The sequence below is a fragment of the Nyctereutes procyonoides genome, unplaced genomic scaffold (assembly GCF_905146905.1).
Source record: "Nyctereutes procyonoides isolate TBG_1078 unplaced genomic scaffold, NYPRO_anot_genome, whole genome shotgun sequence".
Lineage (NCBI taxonomy): Eukaryota > Metazoa > Chordata > Mammalia > Carnivora > Canidae > Nyctereutes > Nyctereutes procyonoides.
The window spans coordinates 15042031-15062988 of record NW_026575125.1 but is presented as its reverse complement, the minus strand read 5'-3'; the positions used below and the strand labels follow the sequence as shown (position 1 = coordinate 15062988).

At 42.9% G+C, this 20958-nt stretch overlaps 1 protein-coding gene across 3 annotated transcripts in view; it reads left to right on the top strand.

Annotated features, from left to right (window-relative positions):
* Nucleotides 1-1265: 1265 nt before the first annotated feature.
* Nucleotides 1266-20958, top strand: part of PHKA2 (phosphorylase kinase regulatory subunit alpha 2) — a 78553-nt gene continuing 58860 nt past the window's right edge. Inside the window, exons 1-2 of one of the 3 annotated variants that reach the window (XM_055337630.1) lie at nucleotides 1266-1387; nucleotides 1922-2147. In XM_055337630.1, the coding sequence (XP_055193605.1) occupies nucleotides 2070-2147 (78 nt within the window). In that variant the 5' untranslated portion in view covers nucleotides 1266-1387; nucleotides 1922-2069. Of the gene's footprint in view, nucleotides 1388-1660; nucleotides 2148-3350; nucleotides 3528-20958 lie in introns of those variants that run through there. The other 2 variants (XM_055337632.1, XM_055337631.1) reach the window with 2 other exon arrangements.

Below are 20958 nucleotides of genomic sequence, written 5' to 3'. Positions count from 1 at the left end.
TGCAGGGTGTCAGATTGTGGTTTGTCTTCAGCTAGCCTTTTGGTCCCTCATCACCACCCTGAGATCACCACTGGAGCAGAAACCCAGAGTCAATCTCAGCCCTACTGACTGAGGCACCCAGGCGCCCCTCAAAGACTGAATGAGTATACAATCCAGTTAGAAAAGCATGCTTCATCTGAAAACAAAAATAACACTGTCCGATGTTAAATGAAAACAGCTATGATTTATGATTTTTTTTTATGAGCCAGGCATGATGCTAAGTGCTTTACATTCATCCCCTTGATGTTAGCCACCCTAGGAGGTAGGTGCTATTATCCCCATTTTACAGATGAGATTGAATGTCAAACAGCTGTGATGACATGCTAAGGCTCACAACACTTGTCAGTGGCAGAACCCTGATTGGAATCCAAAACCTAAGTTCTTACAAATAAATTGTATGGAAATGCAGAGAATGGGGAGGGCTTTTAGGAGTGAAGAACTGAGTTGGCCCTTAACGTATAGGCTTCAGATAGGGCGAGGAGGAGTGGCCTACTAGGTAAGGCATATAGCAAATGCATAGAATCTAGCAGAATATTATATAAGCCGAGCTGCCCAGTGAAGCATTTATTTTTTAAAATTTGAGAGAGCGAGAGAAAGCAGGAGCAAGGGGAGGAGGGACGAGGGACGGGGAGGGGGGGCCAGAGGAGAAGCAGACTCCCTGCTGAGCAGGGAGCAGGGAGCAGGACAGGGGCTTGGTTCCAGGACCCTGACCTGAGCTGAAGGCAGACGCTTCACCGACTGAACCACCCAGGCGCCCCAAGTGGAACAGACCTTGTTGGAAAATGAACAGTGGGTCAAAGATTGAACTGTAGGTAATTAGCCGCTGCAAAAAACTGTAATGCCAATATCAAGTTGTAGGCCTGTAGGAGGTGAACTGCAGGCCTGACTTCCAATGCGCTGATCAGGGACAGGGGCTACAGGAGCCGGAGGGTGCCCCGACCCCCCTTTTCCTTCCCTGAGAGGCCCCACAACTCGGCTTCTGCTCGGAGGTGGAGACGCTGCCAAGTACAGAATTAAGATCGCGGCTGGCGGCCGCGGTGGGCGGGCCTACTTCTCCCGCCTCGGGTGACGTCGAGCGCCCATCCACGGGGCCTCCCGGCCGCTCGCGGAGGAGCCAGTGCTTTATCTCCGACTCGGCGGGTTCCGCTCCGCGGCGGCGGCGGGGGCGGGGCCTGGGGCGGGGCCACGGGCGCTGTGCTGAGCTCATCTCAGGGCCGGGCGGGGCCACAAGCGATGGTATTAGGGGCGTTCCGAAGCTCCGGAGGAGGGGTCCCCTTACCTCGCTCTTCGGGCCCGGCTCCGTGGGTTCCGCTCCGCGGCGGGGGCGGAGCCGGAGGCGGGATCACAGGTGGGGCCTGGGGCGGACCCGGGGCGGACCCAGGGCGTCCAGGTGGTCGCCGCGGAAGGACCTGTCTCCCCAGCCGCCTCTGCGGCCGGCGGTGGGGGTGGGGGGGGTAAGGGGCTCAGGGATGCAGTTTGCTTCCCGCCCGGAGCCAGGTTGTCCGCTACTCCCGTGGGCCACCCCCTTTTCTTTCCCCCTCAAGCCGCGACTCGGAGGGTTGCGTTCCGCGGCAGGGGCGGGGGCGGCGCCGGGGGCGGGGCGGGGCGGCGCGGGGACTGCTGCAGGCGGCTAGGCTAGGGTTGGCGGCCCGCCCGGGGGCCTCCTCCACGCCGCTCGAAGCCGAGGAAGGCTCGACGGGGTCGTCGTTGCCTCCCGCCCCAAACCCGATTCCCCGCGTCTCCCGCGGGGCTGCCCGACATCCGCGGGCGTCGGGAGTGCGGCGGACCTGGTCAAGGAGGGACCGCCCCCGCGCCGTGCAGAAGAGCGAAACTCTGGTTGGCTTGCTTTCCAGTCAGACTTTGCTTCTTTCATTTTAAAAAGTCTCGACCTCCCACCGGCGGGCTCCGTCCCAAGGACTAACCGAGGTTGCGAGTGTTTGGGAAGCAGGCCCGCTTGGCGGCCGCAGTTCGGGCGTCCCACCCACCTCTGCACAGCGCGTCGGGCGCCGCGGCCCGGGCAGCGCGCGGGCATGAGGAGCAGGAGCAATTCCGGGGTCCGCTTGGATGGCTACGCGCGGCTGGTACAGCAGACCATTCTGTGCTACCAGGTAAGGAAGGCCCACCCGAGCTGCCTTCTCGTGGCACCCATTCTCCTACCCGGTCCTGAGGCTTTGCAGTTAGCAGGTTTTCTCTTTAAATCCAGGGCGTGATCCTGGGGTCCGGGGATCGAGTCCCGCATCGGGCTCCCTGCGAGGAACCTGCTTCTCCCTCTGCCTGTGTCTCTGCGCATCTCTCATGAATAAATAAATAAAATCTTAAAAAATAATAATCCAGTGCTTGTTGGCCAGTAATGGCCCCCACCCGCATTCTACCCCGGCCTCTTTCGGGGGACCGAAGGGCTGTGCCGCTACTCTTCACAGAATTCTTAAACCTGAGATCCCTGGGTGGTGCAGTGGTTTGGCGCCTGCCTTTGGCCCAGGGCGCGATCCTGGAGACCCGGGATCGAATCCCACGTCGGGCTCCCGGTGCATGGAGCCTGCCTCTCCCTCTCTCTCTCTCTCTCTCTTTCTCTCTCTCTCTCTCTCTCTCTCTCTGACTATCATAAATAAATAAAAATTTTAAAAAAAAAAGAATTCTTAAACCTGTGTTTGGGATCGAAGACCGAGCTCCACTGGTGCCCATGGTACAAAAATGCATCTTTTTGCATTGACTGTTTTTTGGGGGTGAGAGAGGACGTGTGTATAGGTTGGACAGAGCACGCTGAGGACGGTGAACTCGGGACTGCCAGGACAGTAGACAGGAGGGAAGAACTTCCAGAGGTTTGTCTCCTCCTCTGGAATGTGGGGCAACTGCTGCTGTCCCTCCCATGAATTACCTTGTTAGAGACCCCCGTGCGAGGGCCTTAAGGGTTACTCTGGTTGATATTTTACAGATGAAAAAACTACAGGCCAAAAAGGTTACCCATGTAGTAGGGTCAGAGCCAAATGCACATCTTCTCTCAAGTTCTAGGGGGACCTGTGAGGCTGCCCATGTGGTCTGAGAGGTATGAATATGCCTGCTGTTCTATATTACTGGGCTAAAGTTATATATGGGTCCATCATGTAAGACCACTGGACTATTTTTATTCCCAGTGAAGACAGCAGCTAGGTCCCTTTCCGTCAATCAGCAGCAACTATTAATAGGACCTCCCTTCAGAGAAGAAAGTAGCATTCCATGGTTAGAGGCTCAGCCCCCAAGTCAGGAACCATAGTCCCAAGCCACTGACCATTTTCCCTTCACAGCCAATTTCTCAGTCTTATTTCTTCATTCAGGAAATATTTATCGTGTACCTATTACATGCAAGACACTTCGTCGGGTGCTGGGCTTACAATGAAGAAGAAACGCCTGTACTGCAATGAGAATTATGCATGGGGTAGAAGTCCAGAGTCCTTTGAGATCCTTGGGGCCAGATATGGTTTGCAAGTCAGAACAGTTTGGATTTTAGCAAGGTAATATACATATGTATTCTGTAATAACTGCCATGGGCAGCATCCCTTCATCAGACACATTTTTCTCACATCTGAGTGTGAATATTCACGCTGAGTAGGAAAAGTAAACACGTAGTTTCCCGGCAGTTCAGGTCACCATGCTTGCTGCAAATCTATGAAAACACTTCAGATTTTTCAGAGCTTACTGGCTTTTCAAATTGCACTTGAAGGACTGTGGTCCTTATTGGGGGAGCTTAACTCAGTTTGGAGAGCAGGGGTGGAGCCCTGGAAGAGATGACGTTCAAGTTGAGAATTGAAGGAGTAGGGAGGCAAATGGTTACTTTTTGTCTGTTTGGAGTATATTATAATTACTTCTACAAATTGTTTTACAATTCAAAGTGTTTCCCTTCATTACTGTGAGGGAAGGAACTGTAAGGAGAACTGATGAAGCTTGGGTTTTGTGTCACACACGTGCTTGTGTGCCCAGCTGTGCCTTGAATGTCACGTTAGCCTTCACTCAACCTCAAGTCCTTGCGCTCATCTGTAAAATGGGGACAGTAACACCTGCCTCCATTGAGGTATTGGGAAGAAAAAATCAGTGCACAGTACATTGCCTGGCACCCAGCAGGCAATCAGTAAATAGTGCTGTTGGTGGTGTTAGGACTTTGACATAGGCCACACATACCTAGGCCACACGTCCTCACCTCATCACCCTGGGCCATGATATGCCCTTTCCTGAAGGCCTTGTTACAACTACTAATTGCTTTCTGGTCTGTAAACATAATTATGTCTGCCCATTGATGCAGTGAAATTCTTAAGCCCAGGCTCCTCATCAGTTTGTTCCTTTTGTGTTAAGCAGCGTTCCTGGCACATGAAAGGTACCATTAAGGGCTTGTTGATAAAATACTTCCCTCAGGCTCTGAGCCATTCTAAAGACCCAGCCATTGATCCAGGCTTGCTTTCTCTCAGGAGCAAAAGAACTGTCTTATTAAAGCAAATTTGCAGTGTTGGACTTTCCTCTCCAACATTTTAATGATTACAAAAAAGTTGTCTCAGCCTTTAGTTTGTATTTATTTTGGGGGTAGCTGGTGAGAAGCTCTCCTATTTGTCCTCTACTCGTGTGGCTGAGCAGGATCCTCCAAGTACAGTTCTGCTGGGAAATCCCACACGTCTGCCTTTGCAGACTCGCACTCTGTACGCCCCCCCCCCGCTCCCCCCGCCCATCCTGCCCCAACAGCTAATCTTCACAGGTGTAGATCCTTAACCCATTTAGAGTCTCATCATCTTTCTGTGTGATCTTAGATGACCCAACCACTCAAAAAATGGGCAGTTTTATGCATGTTTAACCATAAAAAAAAGTTTCTAAAATTTATGTTATATCTCCCTTTATCCTGTAGATATATCTGGATGTTTATGAGGTATTTTTCAGTGTCAGCTGGTACAAGCTCTGAATGGTTTGATTTGCTTTTAATTTTTTTAAGGATTATTTATTTATTTGAGAGAGGAGGAGGGAGCATGAGCGGGGGTGGGGCGGCGTGGCGTGGCAGCAGTGGTGCAGAGGGAGAGGAAGGAGCAGACTCCCTGGCTAGCAGGGAGCCTGGGGCCTGGGACGGGTTCCATCCCAGGACCTGAGATCATGACCTGAGCCGAAGGCTTAACTGACAGAGCCACCTAGGCACCCCTGGTTTGCTTTTTTAAGTTGATTCACTTCTTAGACATCATTCAGTGTTAAATATGTCAAACTCCTAATTATTCTTCAGTTAGAGGCAATAGCGTGTCAACTAATTCCTTTTCTGTATCTGTGAACGAAAACAACTTTTTCCATTAGTCATTTGCCAAATATATTTGCTACCAAATATTATTTAAATATTTTTAATAAAAGATTTTATTTATTCATGAGAGACACAGAGAGAGAGACAGAGGCAGAGGGAGAAACAGGCTCCCCGCAAGGAGCCGGATGTGGGAGTTGATCCCAGGACCCTGGGATCATGACCTGAGCTGAAGGCAAACGCTCAAGCACTGAGCGTTCCTCTATTTAAATCTTTATGGCAAAGAAAAGAAGAGCTATGTTTATAAAAGGGTCCTTTTGCAGTTATGATTTTGTGTATACAGAGAGTATAACCAAGAATCCGACACTTAACCAACTGAGCCACCCAGGTGCCCCCAGAGGTTGAAAGTAGTTTAGTTAGACAAGATATAGGCAGATGCTAAATGAGAAGAAACTGGTGTGATCATACTAATGTCAGACAGATTTTGAAATAAAAAAAATTTGTTATTAGGAATAAAAAATGTTATGACTAAATGATAAAAGGATAATTCACCAAGAAAATAAATCAGTTTTAAATCAGCAGAGTACAACAGCAGCTTCAAAATGTATGAAGCAAAACTTGACCTAACTGCAGAAGTTAACAAATCCATAATCATACCGAGCTTTTATATTCCCTGAAGATACTAATAGATCAAGCAGAGAAATAATTAGGACATAGAAAATTTGAGCACTATAAGAAAGAAACTCAATCAAGTGTACATACATAGAACTCTGCACCCCACCGATAGAAAATACATATTGTTTGAACCTTGCAAAGTTTGTCAAAAACTGATGACAAATTAGGGTATAAAGATAGTCTCAAAAATACTGAAGTATCAACTTTATGAACACCAGAGTTTTTGCCAAAATGCTACAAAATTAGCAATAACAACTGCTAAATCTCCTCCAAATGTATTTGGAATCTTACTAAGCCCACTTCTAAATATATCTAAATAGGGACGCCTGGGTGGCTCTGCAGTTGGGTGTCTGTCTTCGGCTCAGGGCGTGATCCCAGGATCGGGGATCGAGTCCCACATCTGAATCCTTGTGAGGAGTCTGCTTCTTCCTCTGCCTGTGTCTCTGCCTCTCTCTCTCTTTTTGTGTCTCTCATGAATAAATAAATAAAAGCTTTAAAAATATATCTAAATAGATCCTGGATATATGTGTCATGGATGTGTGTATGCATGTGCATCTCTAAGAAAAAATTATAATGGAAATTATGAAATATCTAGAACCAAATGACAACAGAGGCATTCTAAAAAGAAATGAGATATAGCTAAAGGGGGATTTGAAATTTATCTTCTGAAGTAACTATTAGAAAAGAAGAGGGGCACCTGGGTGGCTCAGTGGTTGAGCATCTGCCTTCAACTCAGGTCGTGACCCAGGGGGTCCAGGGATGAGTCCTGCATAAGGTTCCCCGCAGGGAGCCTGCTTCTCCCTCTGCCTAGTCTCTGCCTCTCTCTGTGTGTCTCTTGTGAATAAATAAATAAAATCTTTTTTAAAAAGGGGGGGGCAGCCCGGTGGCTCAGTGGTTTAGTGCCCCCTTCAGCCCAGGGCGTGATCCTAGAGACCCAGGATCGACTCCCACATCAGGCTTCCTGCATGGAGCCTGTTTCTCCCTCTGCCTGTGTCTCTGCCTCTCTCTGTCTCTCTCTCTGTTTCTCGAATAAATAAATAAAATATTTTTTAAAAAGATTTGAAAATTAACCCAAGATTGAGAAAAGGATAACAGTGCAGCCAAGAAAACAGAAGAAAGGAACTAATACAGGAGCAAAAATTAAAGTAAGGTAACACAATAAAGATTGACAAAACCAAAAGCTGTTTTGTTTTTTGGTTTTGGGTTTTTTTTTTAGAAAAGACTAACAAATAGGTAAACTCCTGGCAGGGTTGATAGGAGTTGGGGAGGAGGGACAAAAAACAATATTAGGAGAAAATGGAAAAATAACAATACTTTTTGGCAGTACATTTGGAAACGTTAAATGGACAGTTTTCTAGATCAGTGTTAGCAGTATTAAGAAAAAACTAAATCGTTATTAGACCTGTAACTATTAAAGAAATGGAATGAGTCACAAAAATTCCTAGTCCAAGATGGGTTTACAGACAAGAACAGAGGAACATTCAGAGGTTTACTTATTCATCTTCAGAGGCGAAGAAATTTGGCTTTTATTCTAAGGGGGAAGGGAAGCCAAGAGAGTTTTGAGCAAACAAGTGACATCTGAATAATGTTTGAAAAGAATCATTCCACCAGCTGCATAGAATATTGTCTGTAAGGGGTAAGGAAGCAAAAGTGGGATGACCAATGAAGAAGCTTCAGCAGCTGGAGCATGATGACTCAGACAAGGGTGGTTGCAGTGGAGACTACTGGGAGTGGTGGAATTCAGGGAAAATTTTGCAGACAACAGGATTTATTGGTGGATTGGTGGGTATAAGGTGTGTAGAAAAAAGAGAAGTCAAGAATGACTCCAGAGTTTTGGCTTGAGCAGCTGGTAGGATGGAATTGCTGTTTACTGAGATAGGGAAGACTGTGGAGGAGCAAATTTGAAGAGGAAGATAAGGAGTTTGTATTAAGTTCGAGGTGCTCATGAGGCATCCAAGTAGAAACGGGTAAGTAGGCAATTGAATATATCAGTCTCGAAGTAGGGGAGAGATCTGAGCTACAGATAAAAGTCTGGGAGTTATATTGGTAAGTGTTTATTTTTATTTTAAAGATTTTATTTATTCATGAGAGACACAGAGAGGCAGAGACATAGGCAGAGGGAGAAGCAGGCTCCCTACTGGGAGCTTGATGTGGGACTCAATCCTAGGACCCTGGGATCACAGCAGACACTCAACCACTGAGCCACCCGGGTGCCCTGTATATGGTGTTTAAAAGGTAATGAGGCTGGATGAGATCATAGGAGTGAGTGTAGTCGCAGAAAAGATGATGTTCAAAGAGGAGCTTTACAAAAATGGAGAGATCCAGAAGATGAGCAGCTGCCAAGGAAGACTGAGGAAAGGCAGAGTGAGAATGACTGAAGCAAAGTCCTTGAGTGATAGGGGTGGAGTGTAGTATGCATGCACGTGGTGGGTGACCTTAAAGAGAAGCACAGATAGTTTATCCATCAAAACAACAAGGAAGGCGGGGTACATGGGCACCATGTTCTCTTTTGATTGTTTTTACTTTCAGTGAAACATAAGGCACAGTCCTCAGCCAAGAGTGCGGATAGGGAGGAGTTATTGGAGGTTGGAAGGGAGAGGAGTGGATATAAAATAGTCCTTCCTTCTAAAGGAAACCAGGCTCTCTCTGTGTGTGTCAGATAAATAAATTAAAAATCTTAAAAAAAAAAAAAGAACAGGGATTTCTAATACAATTGTTGGACAGCACTGGGGGCCATTAATTTCCAGTGAGTTCCATCAGCAGGGCTGTTTTTCTCCCACCCCATTTTGCTGCACAGGCGCAACCCCAGAGTAGGCAAAGAGATTTAACCCGAGTTGGGGTTTTGCTCATTGAGTACAGTGGAGTGAGAGGGATGCAGAAGATAAACAGATAATCCCCGTCTTAAACTATTTCAGATAAAAAATAAAGAGGGCTAACTCTTAACTCCTTTTATAGGGCCAACATCCCAAGATACCATAGGCAAATAAGATATAGTGAGGAATATATTTACGGAGGAAATTCACTTACGAATATTGATGTGAAATACAAAGCAAAATACTAATAAAGTGAATCCAGCAATGTATAAAAAATGCATCACAATCAAGTGGAGGAATATGAGGAAATCTATAAGAAAATCTAATGTAACTTACCACATTAATAAAAGAGAAAAATAGTTTTATCATCTCAGTAGGTATAGAAAAGCATCTGATAAAACTCAGCATCTAGAATGATTTTTTTAAAAAACACTTCTTAGAAAAAAAAAACACTTCTTAGCAAACTAGGCATTCTAGGGAGTTGTATTATCCTGATAAAGGATAATGTTTTTTTAAAAAAATCTACAAGCGGGTGCCTGGGTGGCACAGTTGGTTACTGACTCAATTTCAACTCAGGTCATCATCTCAGGGTAGTGAGATTGAGCCCTTTGTCGGGTTCCATGCTCAGCACAGGGTCTGCTTGGGACTCTCTCTCTTCTCCCTCTCTCCCTCCCTGCCCCCCACCAAATCTTTTTTTTTTTTAAATCTGCAAACATAACTAATATATTGGCCAAAGGTTAGAAAAATATCTTTAAAGTCAGAGACATCAAGGATCACCACTATCACTCCTATTCTGCATTGTAATTTTGACCCACTTAATAGACCTGGAAAAAAATGAGCAGGATAGAGATATTTGCAGATATAAATACCATAGAAAGCCCAAAACTACTGAACTAGGTTCTCAATTTTTGGAGTAAGTTTGGGGTGAATAATAAATGACAAATACAGAAGCTTAATCCTAAAAGTCTTTGGGGAACCAGCCACTTAAAGTTGATGGGATTTAAATATTAATCTTACTTGAGAGTGTGTTTCTATTTGATTAGGTAGCAGGTGATGTCATTGTTTAGCTTCTCGGTTTGTAAATATTCTCTTTTCATTACTTCTCTTAATAGCAAAGAGAAGTGCCAGAACAACCAAAAAAATATGTTCAGTCCAAATGCCCTGCTTAATTGTTTCCCTTTAATTAAGTTGACTCCCTTTCGCATTTATAGTGATTTTATATATTATATTTCTATGATCGTATTCTGTAATATAAACAAGAATTCCACAGAAGAGGAAACTAATAAACATGTGAAATGATGGCTCAATCTCATTAGTAACCCGAAAAAGTAAAGTAGCTCAAAACAATAAATTCAGACTGACAGTTGGGCAGCAGTTTCAAAGCATAATTCTAAGTGTTGACAAGGTTGTAGAGAAGGGGCAATTCTCATAAACTATTCATGGGAAGAGGTATTAGTTAAGGTAGGCCAACTGCTATAACCAAGTCCAAAATTTCATTGAATAAACATGGAAGTTTATTTCTCATACAACAGCCCAGTGTAGGTTTGGGTCAGTAAGGGTGTCATCTAGAGATCTGGGTACCAGTGGCTCTGCCATCTTCAATGTGCGGCTCCTGAGGTCACCCTGGATGTCAACATCCATCTAGTGGATCAGGATAGAGTACAGAAGATTGTTCAAGGGAGAGTTTTATGGCCAAGGCATGGAAATTCCCTTCACTTTCACTCACATTCTTTTGGCTAGAACTCAAACATATGGTCACATCTAACTATAAGGGAGGATGGGAAATGTAGTATACCTGAAGGCCTAAGAAAGAGGAAATTCAATTAGTGATTAGTTAGTAGTCTATGCCATAGAATGTGAGTTACAGATGGTTAATTGGTATAGTCATCTTGGAAAACATTTGGGAGATACTGGTGAAATTGAAGCTATGCATATGTATAACCTAGGAGGTCCGTATGTGGCTGTATATGCTAATGATGTGCTTTTACCCAAGGAGACATGTACAAGGACATTTGTTGAAGCATGTTTGTAAAAGCAAAAAATTAGATACAACCTAAATGTTCATCATTATGGGACTAGACAAATGAAGATCTAGCCACATAATAGAATACTATATAGCAGTAAACGTGAGTGACCTAGACTTAACATGTATCAAGTTGGATAGCACTCAGAAATTTAAAGTTGAGTGAAATAAGCAAGTTCTAGAAGGATAAGCAGCGTATGCTACAATGTGTGTAGAACTTTAAGAACACTCCACATAATATTCTTTCTTGCTTAGGGACACATACTTGTAAGAATTTCTAACACATGGACAGGAAAAGTACACTCCAACTTTGAAGTAGTATAGCAGTTCTCAGGAGTGTGGTCCCCAGATCCCTTAGGATCCCTGAGCCTTTTTAGTGCTGAGAGATGGTTGTCTGCTCCATGTGTTGATTGGAGAAAGCAAACACCAAATGGATAACATTTTTTCCTTCCTGATACAATTCAGAGCCCTGATTTTTTTCTTCTTTAAGATTTTATTTATTTATTCATGAGAGACAGAGAAAGAGAGGCATAGACACAGGCAGAGGGAGAAGCAGGCTCCATGCAGGGAGCCTGATGCGGGACTTGATCCTGGGACTCCAGGATTACGCCCTGGACTGAAGGCAGGCACTAAACCGCTGAGCCACCCAGGGATCCCCCAGAGCCCTGCTTTTTTACCTTCTACTTCCAACTCTTTTTTGGGTGCCAAGAGCAGGGCTTTTGCTGCACCCTTTTTAGGACAGCTTTTAAATATTTTAGTGCCAGACAGAAACATTTGAGTAGGGTGCCTGAGTGACTCAGTTGGTTAAGTGTCTGCCTTAGGCTCAGGTCATGATCCCAGGGTCCTGGGATTGAGTCCCACATCAGGACTGCTTCTCCCTTCCCCTCTGCCCCTCCCCCTGCTCATTCTCTCTCTCTCTCTCTCTCTCTCTCTCTCTCTCTCTCTCTCAAATAAATCTTTTTTAAAAATTTGAGTAATTGAAAAAAATCCTTAAATGTTCTATTTATAGGGCCCTGTATAACCCATATGGGGAGAGATTTAGAATTGTTTCATGTTTTGCAGGGATCCAAAAGATCATCTACTTAGATCACCTAGATCCCTTTTGCAGGTAAAGAATTCAGCCAAGAGAGTTGAGGGGACCTTTTTCAAGGTCATCCTTCTGGTGAGCTGACAGCCCTGTGATAAGCACTGTGTCTTGTTCGAAACAGGCCAGAGGAATGGAGAGAAATACTTTAGATACACTAGGTTGCTGTGAACACCAAATAAAGTTGTAGTCTCCTTATTTTTATGTTAAAATAGTGAACCTTTAATAGGCTCTTTCTTTAAATACTGTGAGGCAGATGTGATATTTATTTCACTCTATTAGTAAAAGTCACAAAGTTGAAAATAAATAGTGATGCCCACAGCTGTCCTGTTTGGGGGAGACGTTACTAGGGTAGCAGCCAGTAATCCCTTGATACCTCAGACTTGAGGGGTTGGCCAGGAGGATCCTATCAACCCCACTGAGTTTGTGTTCTGTCAGTTTTCAAAACACCAGGCTAAGGACTGACATCTCAGTAATCCACCTTGCAACACGGATTGGCCAGAGAGGCAAAGAAAGAAAATGTCGTAAGACAGTGGTAAAGTCATTTATACATTTGATGGTAGCTAAGGGGCCCACACAGTTTCTGTAAGTTTTGAAAGTTTTAAGAAGAGCACTGGGATCTGGAATGAAGCTGGAACACAGCTGGATTGAAGTGGATGCCTGCAAATGGCTCCACTTGGCTCCTGACCCACTTTATTTCTCTGCAAGCCATCCTTCAGTCAAATGAGATGGTGCAAATGCCTAGGCCCAGGGCACCTTGTAGCTTGTGCAGTATTTGTAAACCCAGAGGGGGAAATTCGGATAAGCAGCAATTTAGCAAAAGACATAATTCGAAAGTGGAAGTTGTACACCTGTGATCTCCTTAGGTAAAAAGGGTAAAGCTGCTGCATGTTTGAGCTTAAGTCTTCAGCATTATTCTCTGAATGCCCAAGGTTTACGTATCAAATTATACAAAACCTGTCTTTTAAACTAATGGAAAAAGAGGGTGTTACACAGCCTGTAGTCTCAATTACAAATACAATCTCTCTTTTTTTTTTAACATTTTAAAGGAAATTTTATTTATTTATGAGAGGCACATAGAGGCAGAGGGAGAAGCAGGATCCCTGTGGGGAGCCCGATGTGGGACTCGATCCCGGGACGGGGATCATGCCCTGAGCCGCAGGCAGACGCTCAACCGCTGAGCCACCCAGGCGTCCCTAAAGGAAATTTTAAGTAGACACCACACTGATGTGGGGCTTGAACTCATGACTGGGAGATTAAGAGTCACATGCTCTACTGACCAAGCCAGCCAGCACCCCAGATGTAATCATTTTAAAACAAAGGCTATTGGAGGGGCACCTGGTTGGCTCAGTTGGTTAAGCGTTTGCTTTCAGTGCAGATCATGATCTCAGGGTCTTGGGATTGAGGCCTGTATTGGGCTCCCTGCTCAGCAGGGAGTCTGCTTCTCCTTCCCTCCCAAATAAAAATAAAATCGTTACAAATTAAAAAAAAAATAAAACAAAGGCTATTGGAGCTCCCACTGAAGAAAAAACATCTCAAGTCCAAGGCAATGCCCTTCCCTATCCCCGTTAATATTTTAAGCAGTGGTTGCTAGAATAAAATTTCAGCACAACAAATGAATTTAACCAGTTTTTGGAGTTTTTATAATAGAATTTACTTCCTGTGGTTTGGTTTACCAACATGGGGATGCTGGTGAGTAATCATCTATTTTCAACATTTGTCCTAGTCTCTTGTAGGTATTTCATTTGAATAATTGAGTTGTACTTTCCTGTCTTGGAGCTGACCAAGGCAGTGACACGTACTTAGCCATTCTTAATCTAAAGGAAAAAGGACTGAGGGTAAGGCCTCTGACCTGTCTCCTGGAGTATAGGAAAGGGAGGAGAGGGGAGGCTTCACAGAGGAGTAAGCATGTGGAGAGGCATTTGCCATGAGGGCACTACAGGTGCACAGGCTTGGAAGTGTTGAGAGTAGAGTGTGTGCAGGGAGCTTGAACTTGGGTTTGGGGTCAGGGCTAAGGAGGAAGTGTCAGGTGATGACACTGGATGTGAGAGGAAGAGCCTGCACCTGCTGAGCCTTATATGGCAATCTAAAAGACTCAGGTTCTGTTCTATAGGATTGGAGAATTCTGAGCAGGGCAGTGAAGTCTTGAGATTCTAGTCCTTTCTGGGACCTTCCTTTGTGGAGGATGGATTGGAAGGAACCAGTATTAGAGTCAGGACGATCAGTAAGGAGCTATTGCAGTCTTCTTGTGGGACAGAGGTGGGGGAGGAGGGGATTTATATACCCTGTGTCATTTTTGGTGCATAGGCCACATTCATCTCGGTGCCCTCTAGCTAGAAATTGAATCGCACAATGTTAAATACTTTGGTTCTGTTATCAAGCATATGTATTTTGCTTTAATATTGCCTCAACTTGGATGTCTTTAATAGCATCAAATAAATGTTTTTATGGTATCTAGTTCACTGTGGCCATTTAAACATTTGTGGTTATATTTGTTAGGATTCTTTCAGGTGTAAATGACTGAAACCCACCTCAAACAGCCCTTAAGCACAAAAGAGAATTTACTGTTCAAATAACTGAAAAATCCAAGGGATTGTTCTGGATTCAGGGATGGCTGGGTTCAGGACCTCAAATGATCAAGTATGTCTCTGCATTGTTTGGCCTGCTTTGACTTGGGGTGGGCTGTATTCTCTGGCAGACTCATCCCATGTGGTATCAGAGGTGGCCCCTTGGCAGCTCCAGGTTATATTCTTTTAGAATGGTGGCCTCTGCAAAAAGAAAGCTTTTTCTATAGTGGTTCCAGCACATGTCCTGACTGAGGGTGCCTCTCAGTTGATCCAGCTTGGGTTGTGTGCTCATCCCTGAACTGTGCCTAGATCGGCCAGGCATGGGTCACATGTCCTTCCCTAAAGCTGGGGCTGGGGTCAGTGGCAGGCAGTGATGGGTCAGCCCCACCAGAATCATACTGAGTCAGAGTAGGGGAAATTATAGGCCATTACCAGAAAACGTGGAACAGGTGCTGGATAGGCAGAGGCAACAGTGTTTCCATTAGGGTGGGGATGAAGTGAGGGGCCCAAGGGGACTCATGCTCTCCAATCTGCTTTGAACCTTCTTTTTTTTAGAAAGAAAAACCAAAGCGCAGAGAAGTTACATAATTTGCCTAAGGTCACATAGCTAGTAAGTGGCAGAGCAGAAATTTGAACCCAGGTGTGGTGCAGAGTAGTGTCCATGCCCTTAACCACTACATTAGACACTATACTTCTTGTGTGGGTGGCCCTCAGGCTCCTGCCCAAATGATGCCAGACTGAGACCACATTACCTACAACCCTGTCCATTCTATTTTGAAAATTCTAAATGTTAAGTTCTTTTTTAAGATTTATTTATTTATGATAGACAGACATAGAGAGAGAGAGAGAGGAGAGAGAGAGAGAGAGGGGCAGAGACACAGGAGGAGGGAGAATCAGGCTCCATGCCGGGAGCCCGACGTGGGACTCGATCCTGGGACTCCAGGATCGTGCCCTGGCCCAAAGGCAGGCGCTAAACCGCTGAGCCACCCAGGGATCCCCATGTTAAGAAGTTCTTATGTTGAGTTGAAATCTGATTTGAGTTTTAGTAAGTGAGAAAATTGAATCCGTCTTTCAGAGGACAACCTTTCAGCTCTTTGAAGATGCTAACTTTCTCTCCCTTAAGCCTTCTCTAAACACCCATATTCTTCCCCTGTTCCCGTGAAATTTGGCTTTTAGTCTATTCATATCCCAAATTACCCTCTAGGGACAGTCTAGGTTGTGGATGTCCATTTTAATTTTTTTATTTTAGTTTTTAATTTTTATTTTTTTGGAAGGAGGGGCAGAAAGAGAAAATTTTAATTGAACAGGTTCCACACCTAGTGTGGAGCCTGATGTGGGGCTCAATCCCCTGAGATCATGACCTGAGCCAAAATCAAGAATTGGATGCTTAACTGAATGAGCCACCCAGGTTTCTGCTGTGCATACTTGACTTGCTTCTTCAAGTTCCCAAAGAAAGACTGAACAGAAGAATGTGCATAATAATAAAACAAGCTTTCTTAGAGGATAATTATTTGTGTTAACTATGCATAATACAAATGTATGTAGATAGATAATATCTATACTTTTAACTATCTTTGAAAAGGTATTTTAGACTATAAATTAGTAAAAATATAATCTTTATTGTACATTTGTTTATTTATCTAAGTAGACCAGGACCTCTAGAGTGGTGAACAAAAAAGACAGACTTTTCCCTTAGAAAGCTTAAAGCATAAGAACAATTCTTAAGATTGTTACAGGAAGATATCCCATGTTCATGGAGTAGAAGACAATATGATGGAGGTAGCAGTACTCTCCAAAGTGATCTACAGATTTAAGGCGATCCTATCAAAATCTCAGCTGCTTTTTTGTAGAAATTAACAAGGTGATCCTAAAATTCATTTGGAAATGCAAGGGATCCAGAATCTTGAAAAAGAAGAACAAAGTTGAAAGACTCACATTTCCTGATTTCAAAACTTGCTAGAAAGCTGACAGTAATGAAGACAGTGTGGTGCTGGCCTAAGGATATAGACATACGGATCAATGGAACAAAAGGGAACAGAATTGTGAGTTCAGAAATAAACCACCACATTTATGGTCAGGTGATTTTCTACAAGACTGTTAAATGGAGACAGAATACTGTTTTCAACAAATGGTACTGGGACAATTAGATATCCACATGCAAAGCAATGAATGGACCCCTTTCTTGTACCATATATAAAAATGAACTCAAAATGGATCATAACTTAACGGAAGAGCTAAAACTATAAAACCCTTAGGAAAAAAATGCAGGAATAGATCTTCCTGACTTTAGGGGAAGCAAAGGCTCCTTAGTACATTAACAAGAGCACAAGCGACAAAAGAAAAAAAATAGATAAACTGGACTTTATAAAAAGTTGCTATTGTACTGCAAACCATATCATTAAAGTGAAAAGACACCCACAGAATGGGAGAAAATTGCAAATCACATATATGTTAAGAGACTTGACTTAAGAATACCTAAAGGACTCTTAAAATTCAATATTAACAGATAAATATCTCAATTTAAGAATTGAGAAAGGATCTGAATAGACACTTCTCCAGAAGTGATATACAAATGACCAATAAGCATGTGAAAAGATGCTCGTATTACAAACTGTCCAGGAAATGCAAATCAAAACCACAATTGAGATTACCATTTCACACCTAGTAAGATAGATGCAATTAAAAAGACAGGGACGTGTGGGTGGCTCAGCAGTTGGACACTGCCTTCGGCTCAGGTCATGATCCCAGGATCCAGGATCAAGTCCCGTATCAGGCTCCCTATGGGGAGCCTGCTTCTCCCTCTGCCTATGTCTTTGCCTCTCTCTCTCAGTCTGTGTCTCTCGTGAATAAATAAATCTTTTTAAAAAAAGATAAATTCTGAAAAGGATATGGAGATATTAGAACCCTCGTACATTGCCAGTGGAAATTTAAAGTGGTGTAGTCTCTTCAGAAAACAGTTTTGCAATTCCTCAAAATGTTACGCTTAGAGTTGCCACATAACCCAGAAATTCCACTCTTAGGTCGATAACTAAGAGAACTGGAAACATACATCCACACAAAAACTTATAAATGAGTGTTCATAGCAGCATTATGTACAATATCCCCAAGGTGGAAGCAACCAAAATGTCCATCAATTAATGAGTGGGAACACAAAATGTACTATGTCTATACAATGGAATATTAGTTGCAATAAGAAGGGATGATGTACTGATACATCTACAACACAGACCTTGAACACATTATGCTAATTGAAAGAAGCTGGGCACATAAAAGATCACATATGGCATGAGCCCATTTACACAAAATCTCCAGAACAGGCAAATCTTTAGGGACAAAAAGTAGTTTGGTGGTTGCCTAGGTCTGGGGGATTGAGGGTTAGGGACAGATGGGAAATGACTTTTAAAAGGTACAGGGTTGGGCAGCCCGGGTGGCTCAGCGGTTTAGCGCCGCCTTTGGCCCAGGGCCTGATCCCGGAGACTCGGGATTGAGTCCCACGTCGGGCTCCCTGCATGGAGCCTGCTTCTCCCTCTGCCTGTGTCTCTACCTCTCTGTGTGTCTCTCATGAATAAATAAATAAAATCTCTAAAAAAATTGAGCTGCCTTAAACATGCATGTAAAGTACTCTCTATCTCTAGAGTAAATATTCAGGAGCAGGATTGCTGGATTGTTGGATAAGTGTTCAAGTTTATTAGAAATTGCCAAACTTTTTTCTAGAGTGGCACCACCGTTTTTGCATTCCTACCAGCAAAGTATGAGGATTCTAGTGGTTCTGCATCTCTGTCAACACTCAGTATTGGCAGTATTTTTAATTTTAGGCATCTTAATAGGTATGTAGTGGTATCTCATAGTGGTTTTAATTTGTATTTACTTAATAGCTAATGATGTTAGCCTTTTATGTGCTTATTTGTCAATCATGTCCTGTTTGGCAGTGTGTTCAAGTTTTTTGTTTGTTTTTACCAATTTTTAAATTAGGTTGTTTGTGTTCTTACTGTTGCATTTTGAGAGTTCTTCATATATTCTGGATACAGTTCTCTTGTTGAGTATGCAACTTGGAAGTAGTTTCTTCTAGTTTGTAGGTTGTCTTTTTTTTTTTTACAGATTTTATTTTATTTTTAAGGTTTTATTTATTTATTCATGAGACACAGAGAGAGAGACAGAGACAGAGACACAGGCAGAGGGAGGAGCAGGCTCCATGCAGGGAGCCTGATGTGGGACTCGATCCCAGGTCTCCAGGATCACACTCTGGGCTGAAGGCGGCACTAAACTGCTGGGCCACCTAAGCTGCCCAAGATTTTATTTATTTATTCATGAGAGACACAGAGAGAGAGAGGCAGAGACATAGGCAGAGGGAGAAGCAGGCTCCTCGCAGGGAGCCCGACGCGGGACTCGATCACGGGACCCCAGGATCATGTCCTGGGCCGAAGGCAGATGCTCAACCACTGAGCCACCCAGGCGTCCCTGTCTTTTTATCTGTTAACAGTGTCCTTCAAAGAGCAAAAGCTTTTACTTTTGCTGAGGTCTAATTTATTGATTTTTCTTCTATGGATTGTGCTTTTGGTTCCATGGCTAATTCTGCCTAACTGTGGGTCATGAAGGTTTTTCTTCTAGGTTTACCTATAAAAGTTTTAGAAGTTTCCGTTTAACATTTAGATCTGTGATTCATTTTTGAGTTAACTTTTGTATAGAGTATAAGATTTAGATATAGAGAGTCATATTCTTGCATATGGATGTCCAGTTTTTCCAACAATATTTTAAAAGTTTTTTCCATTATGTATCTTTTATTCTACTCATTACTTTTGGTATTTGCTTTGTTTTATAACCATGTTAACAACTATTTTGACATCTAAGGTTTACTATTTTTGTTTACTCACCTAACATTTTAAAAAATACATCTTTTTATTATTTTCATTCTTTCCTTGAGTGGCTGCAATATTTGAGTATTGACATACAATGTTATATTAGTTTCAGGTGTACAGCATAATGATTGAATAGTTATGTATATCACAAAATACCACAGTAAGTCTAGTTACCATCTGGTGCCATACAAGATTTTTTACAGTATTGCTGACTGTATTTCCTATGCTGGACTGTTCATCCCTGTGACTTATTTATTTTATAACTGGAAGTTTGTACCTCTTAATCCCCTCCACCTGTTTCACGCATCCTCCCGCCCCCTGCCCCTCTGGCAACCACCAATTTGTTCTTTGTGAATGAATCTGTTTCTATTTGTTTTTGTTTTTTAGATTCTACCTGTAAGTGAAGTCATATTGTATTTGTCTTTCTCTGTCTGACTTCACTTAGCATACTACCCTCTAGGTCCATCCATGTCACAAATGGCACAATATCATTCTTTTTTATGGGTGAGTAGTAGTCCATTATACACGTATATACTGCATCTTCTTTATCCATTCACTTATCACTTGAATTGCTTCCATATCTTGGGTGTTGTAAATAATGCTGCAGTAACATAGGAGTGCATATATCTTTTTTAATAAGTGTTTTCATTTTTGGGGGGGGGAATGCAGTAGTGGAGTTACTAGATTATATGGTATGTCTATTTTTCATTTTTTGAGGAACCTCAGTACTATTTTCCACAGTGGCTGTACCAATTAACATCCCACAAGTGTTCCCTATTCTCCATATCCTTGCAAACACTTGTTATTTCTTTCGTTTTCATACAAGCCATTCTAACGGGTATCAGGTGATCTCATTGTGGTTGGATTTGCATTTCCCTGGTGATTAGTGGTGTTGAGCATCTTTTAATGTGTCTGTTGGCCATCTGTATGTCTTCTTTGGAAAAATTTCTATTCAGATCTTTTTCCCATTTTTATATCAGGCTATTTGTTTTTTGTTATTGAATTGTATAAATTCTTTTTATATTTTGGATATAAACCCCTTATTGGATATATTATTTTCAGATATCTTCTCCCATTCAGTAGGTTGCCTTTTTATTTTGTTGTTTCCTTCACTATGCAAAAGCTTTTTGTTTTGATGTAGTCCTAATAGTTTATTTTTGCTTTTGTTTCCCTTGCCTAAGGAGACCTATTCGTAAACATGTTGCTAAGGTTAGTGTCCAAGTGATTATAGTCTATGTTTTAGGAGTTTTATGGTTTCAGGTCTTGTGTTTAAGTCTTTATTTCAAGCTACTTTTTATGTATGGTATAAAAAAAGTGGCCCACTTTAATTCTTTTGCATGTAGCTGTCCAGTTTTCCCAGCACCATTTATTGAAGAGACTGTCTTTTCCTCATTGTATATTCTTGACTTCTTTGGTGTGGATTAGTTGATTGTATAATCCTGGGTTTATTTCTGGATTCTCTATTCTGTTCTATTGATCTATAGGTCTATTTTTGTGCCAGTACCATACTGTTTTCATTACTGTAGCTTTGTAGTATATATTGAAATCTGGGGTTGTGATACCTTCAGCTTTGTTTTTCTTTCTCAAGATTACATTGGCTCTTTGGTGTCTTTTGTGGTTCTAAAGAAATCTTAAGATCTTTTGTTTTAGCTTTGTGAAAAATGC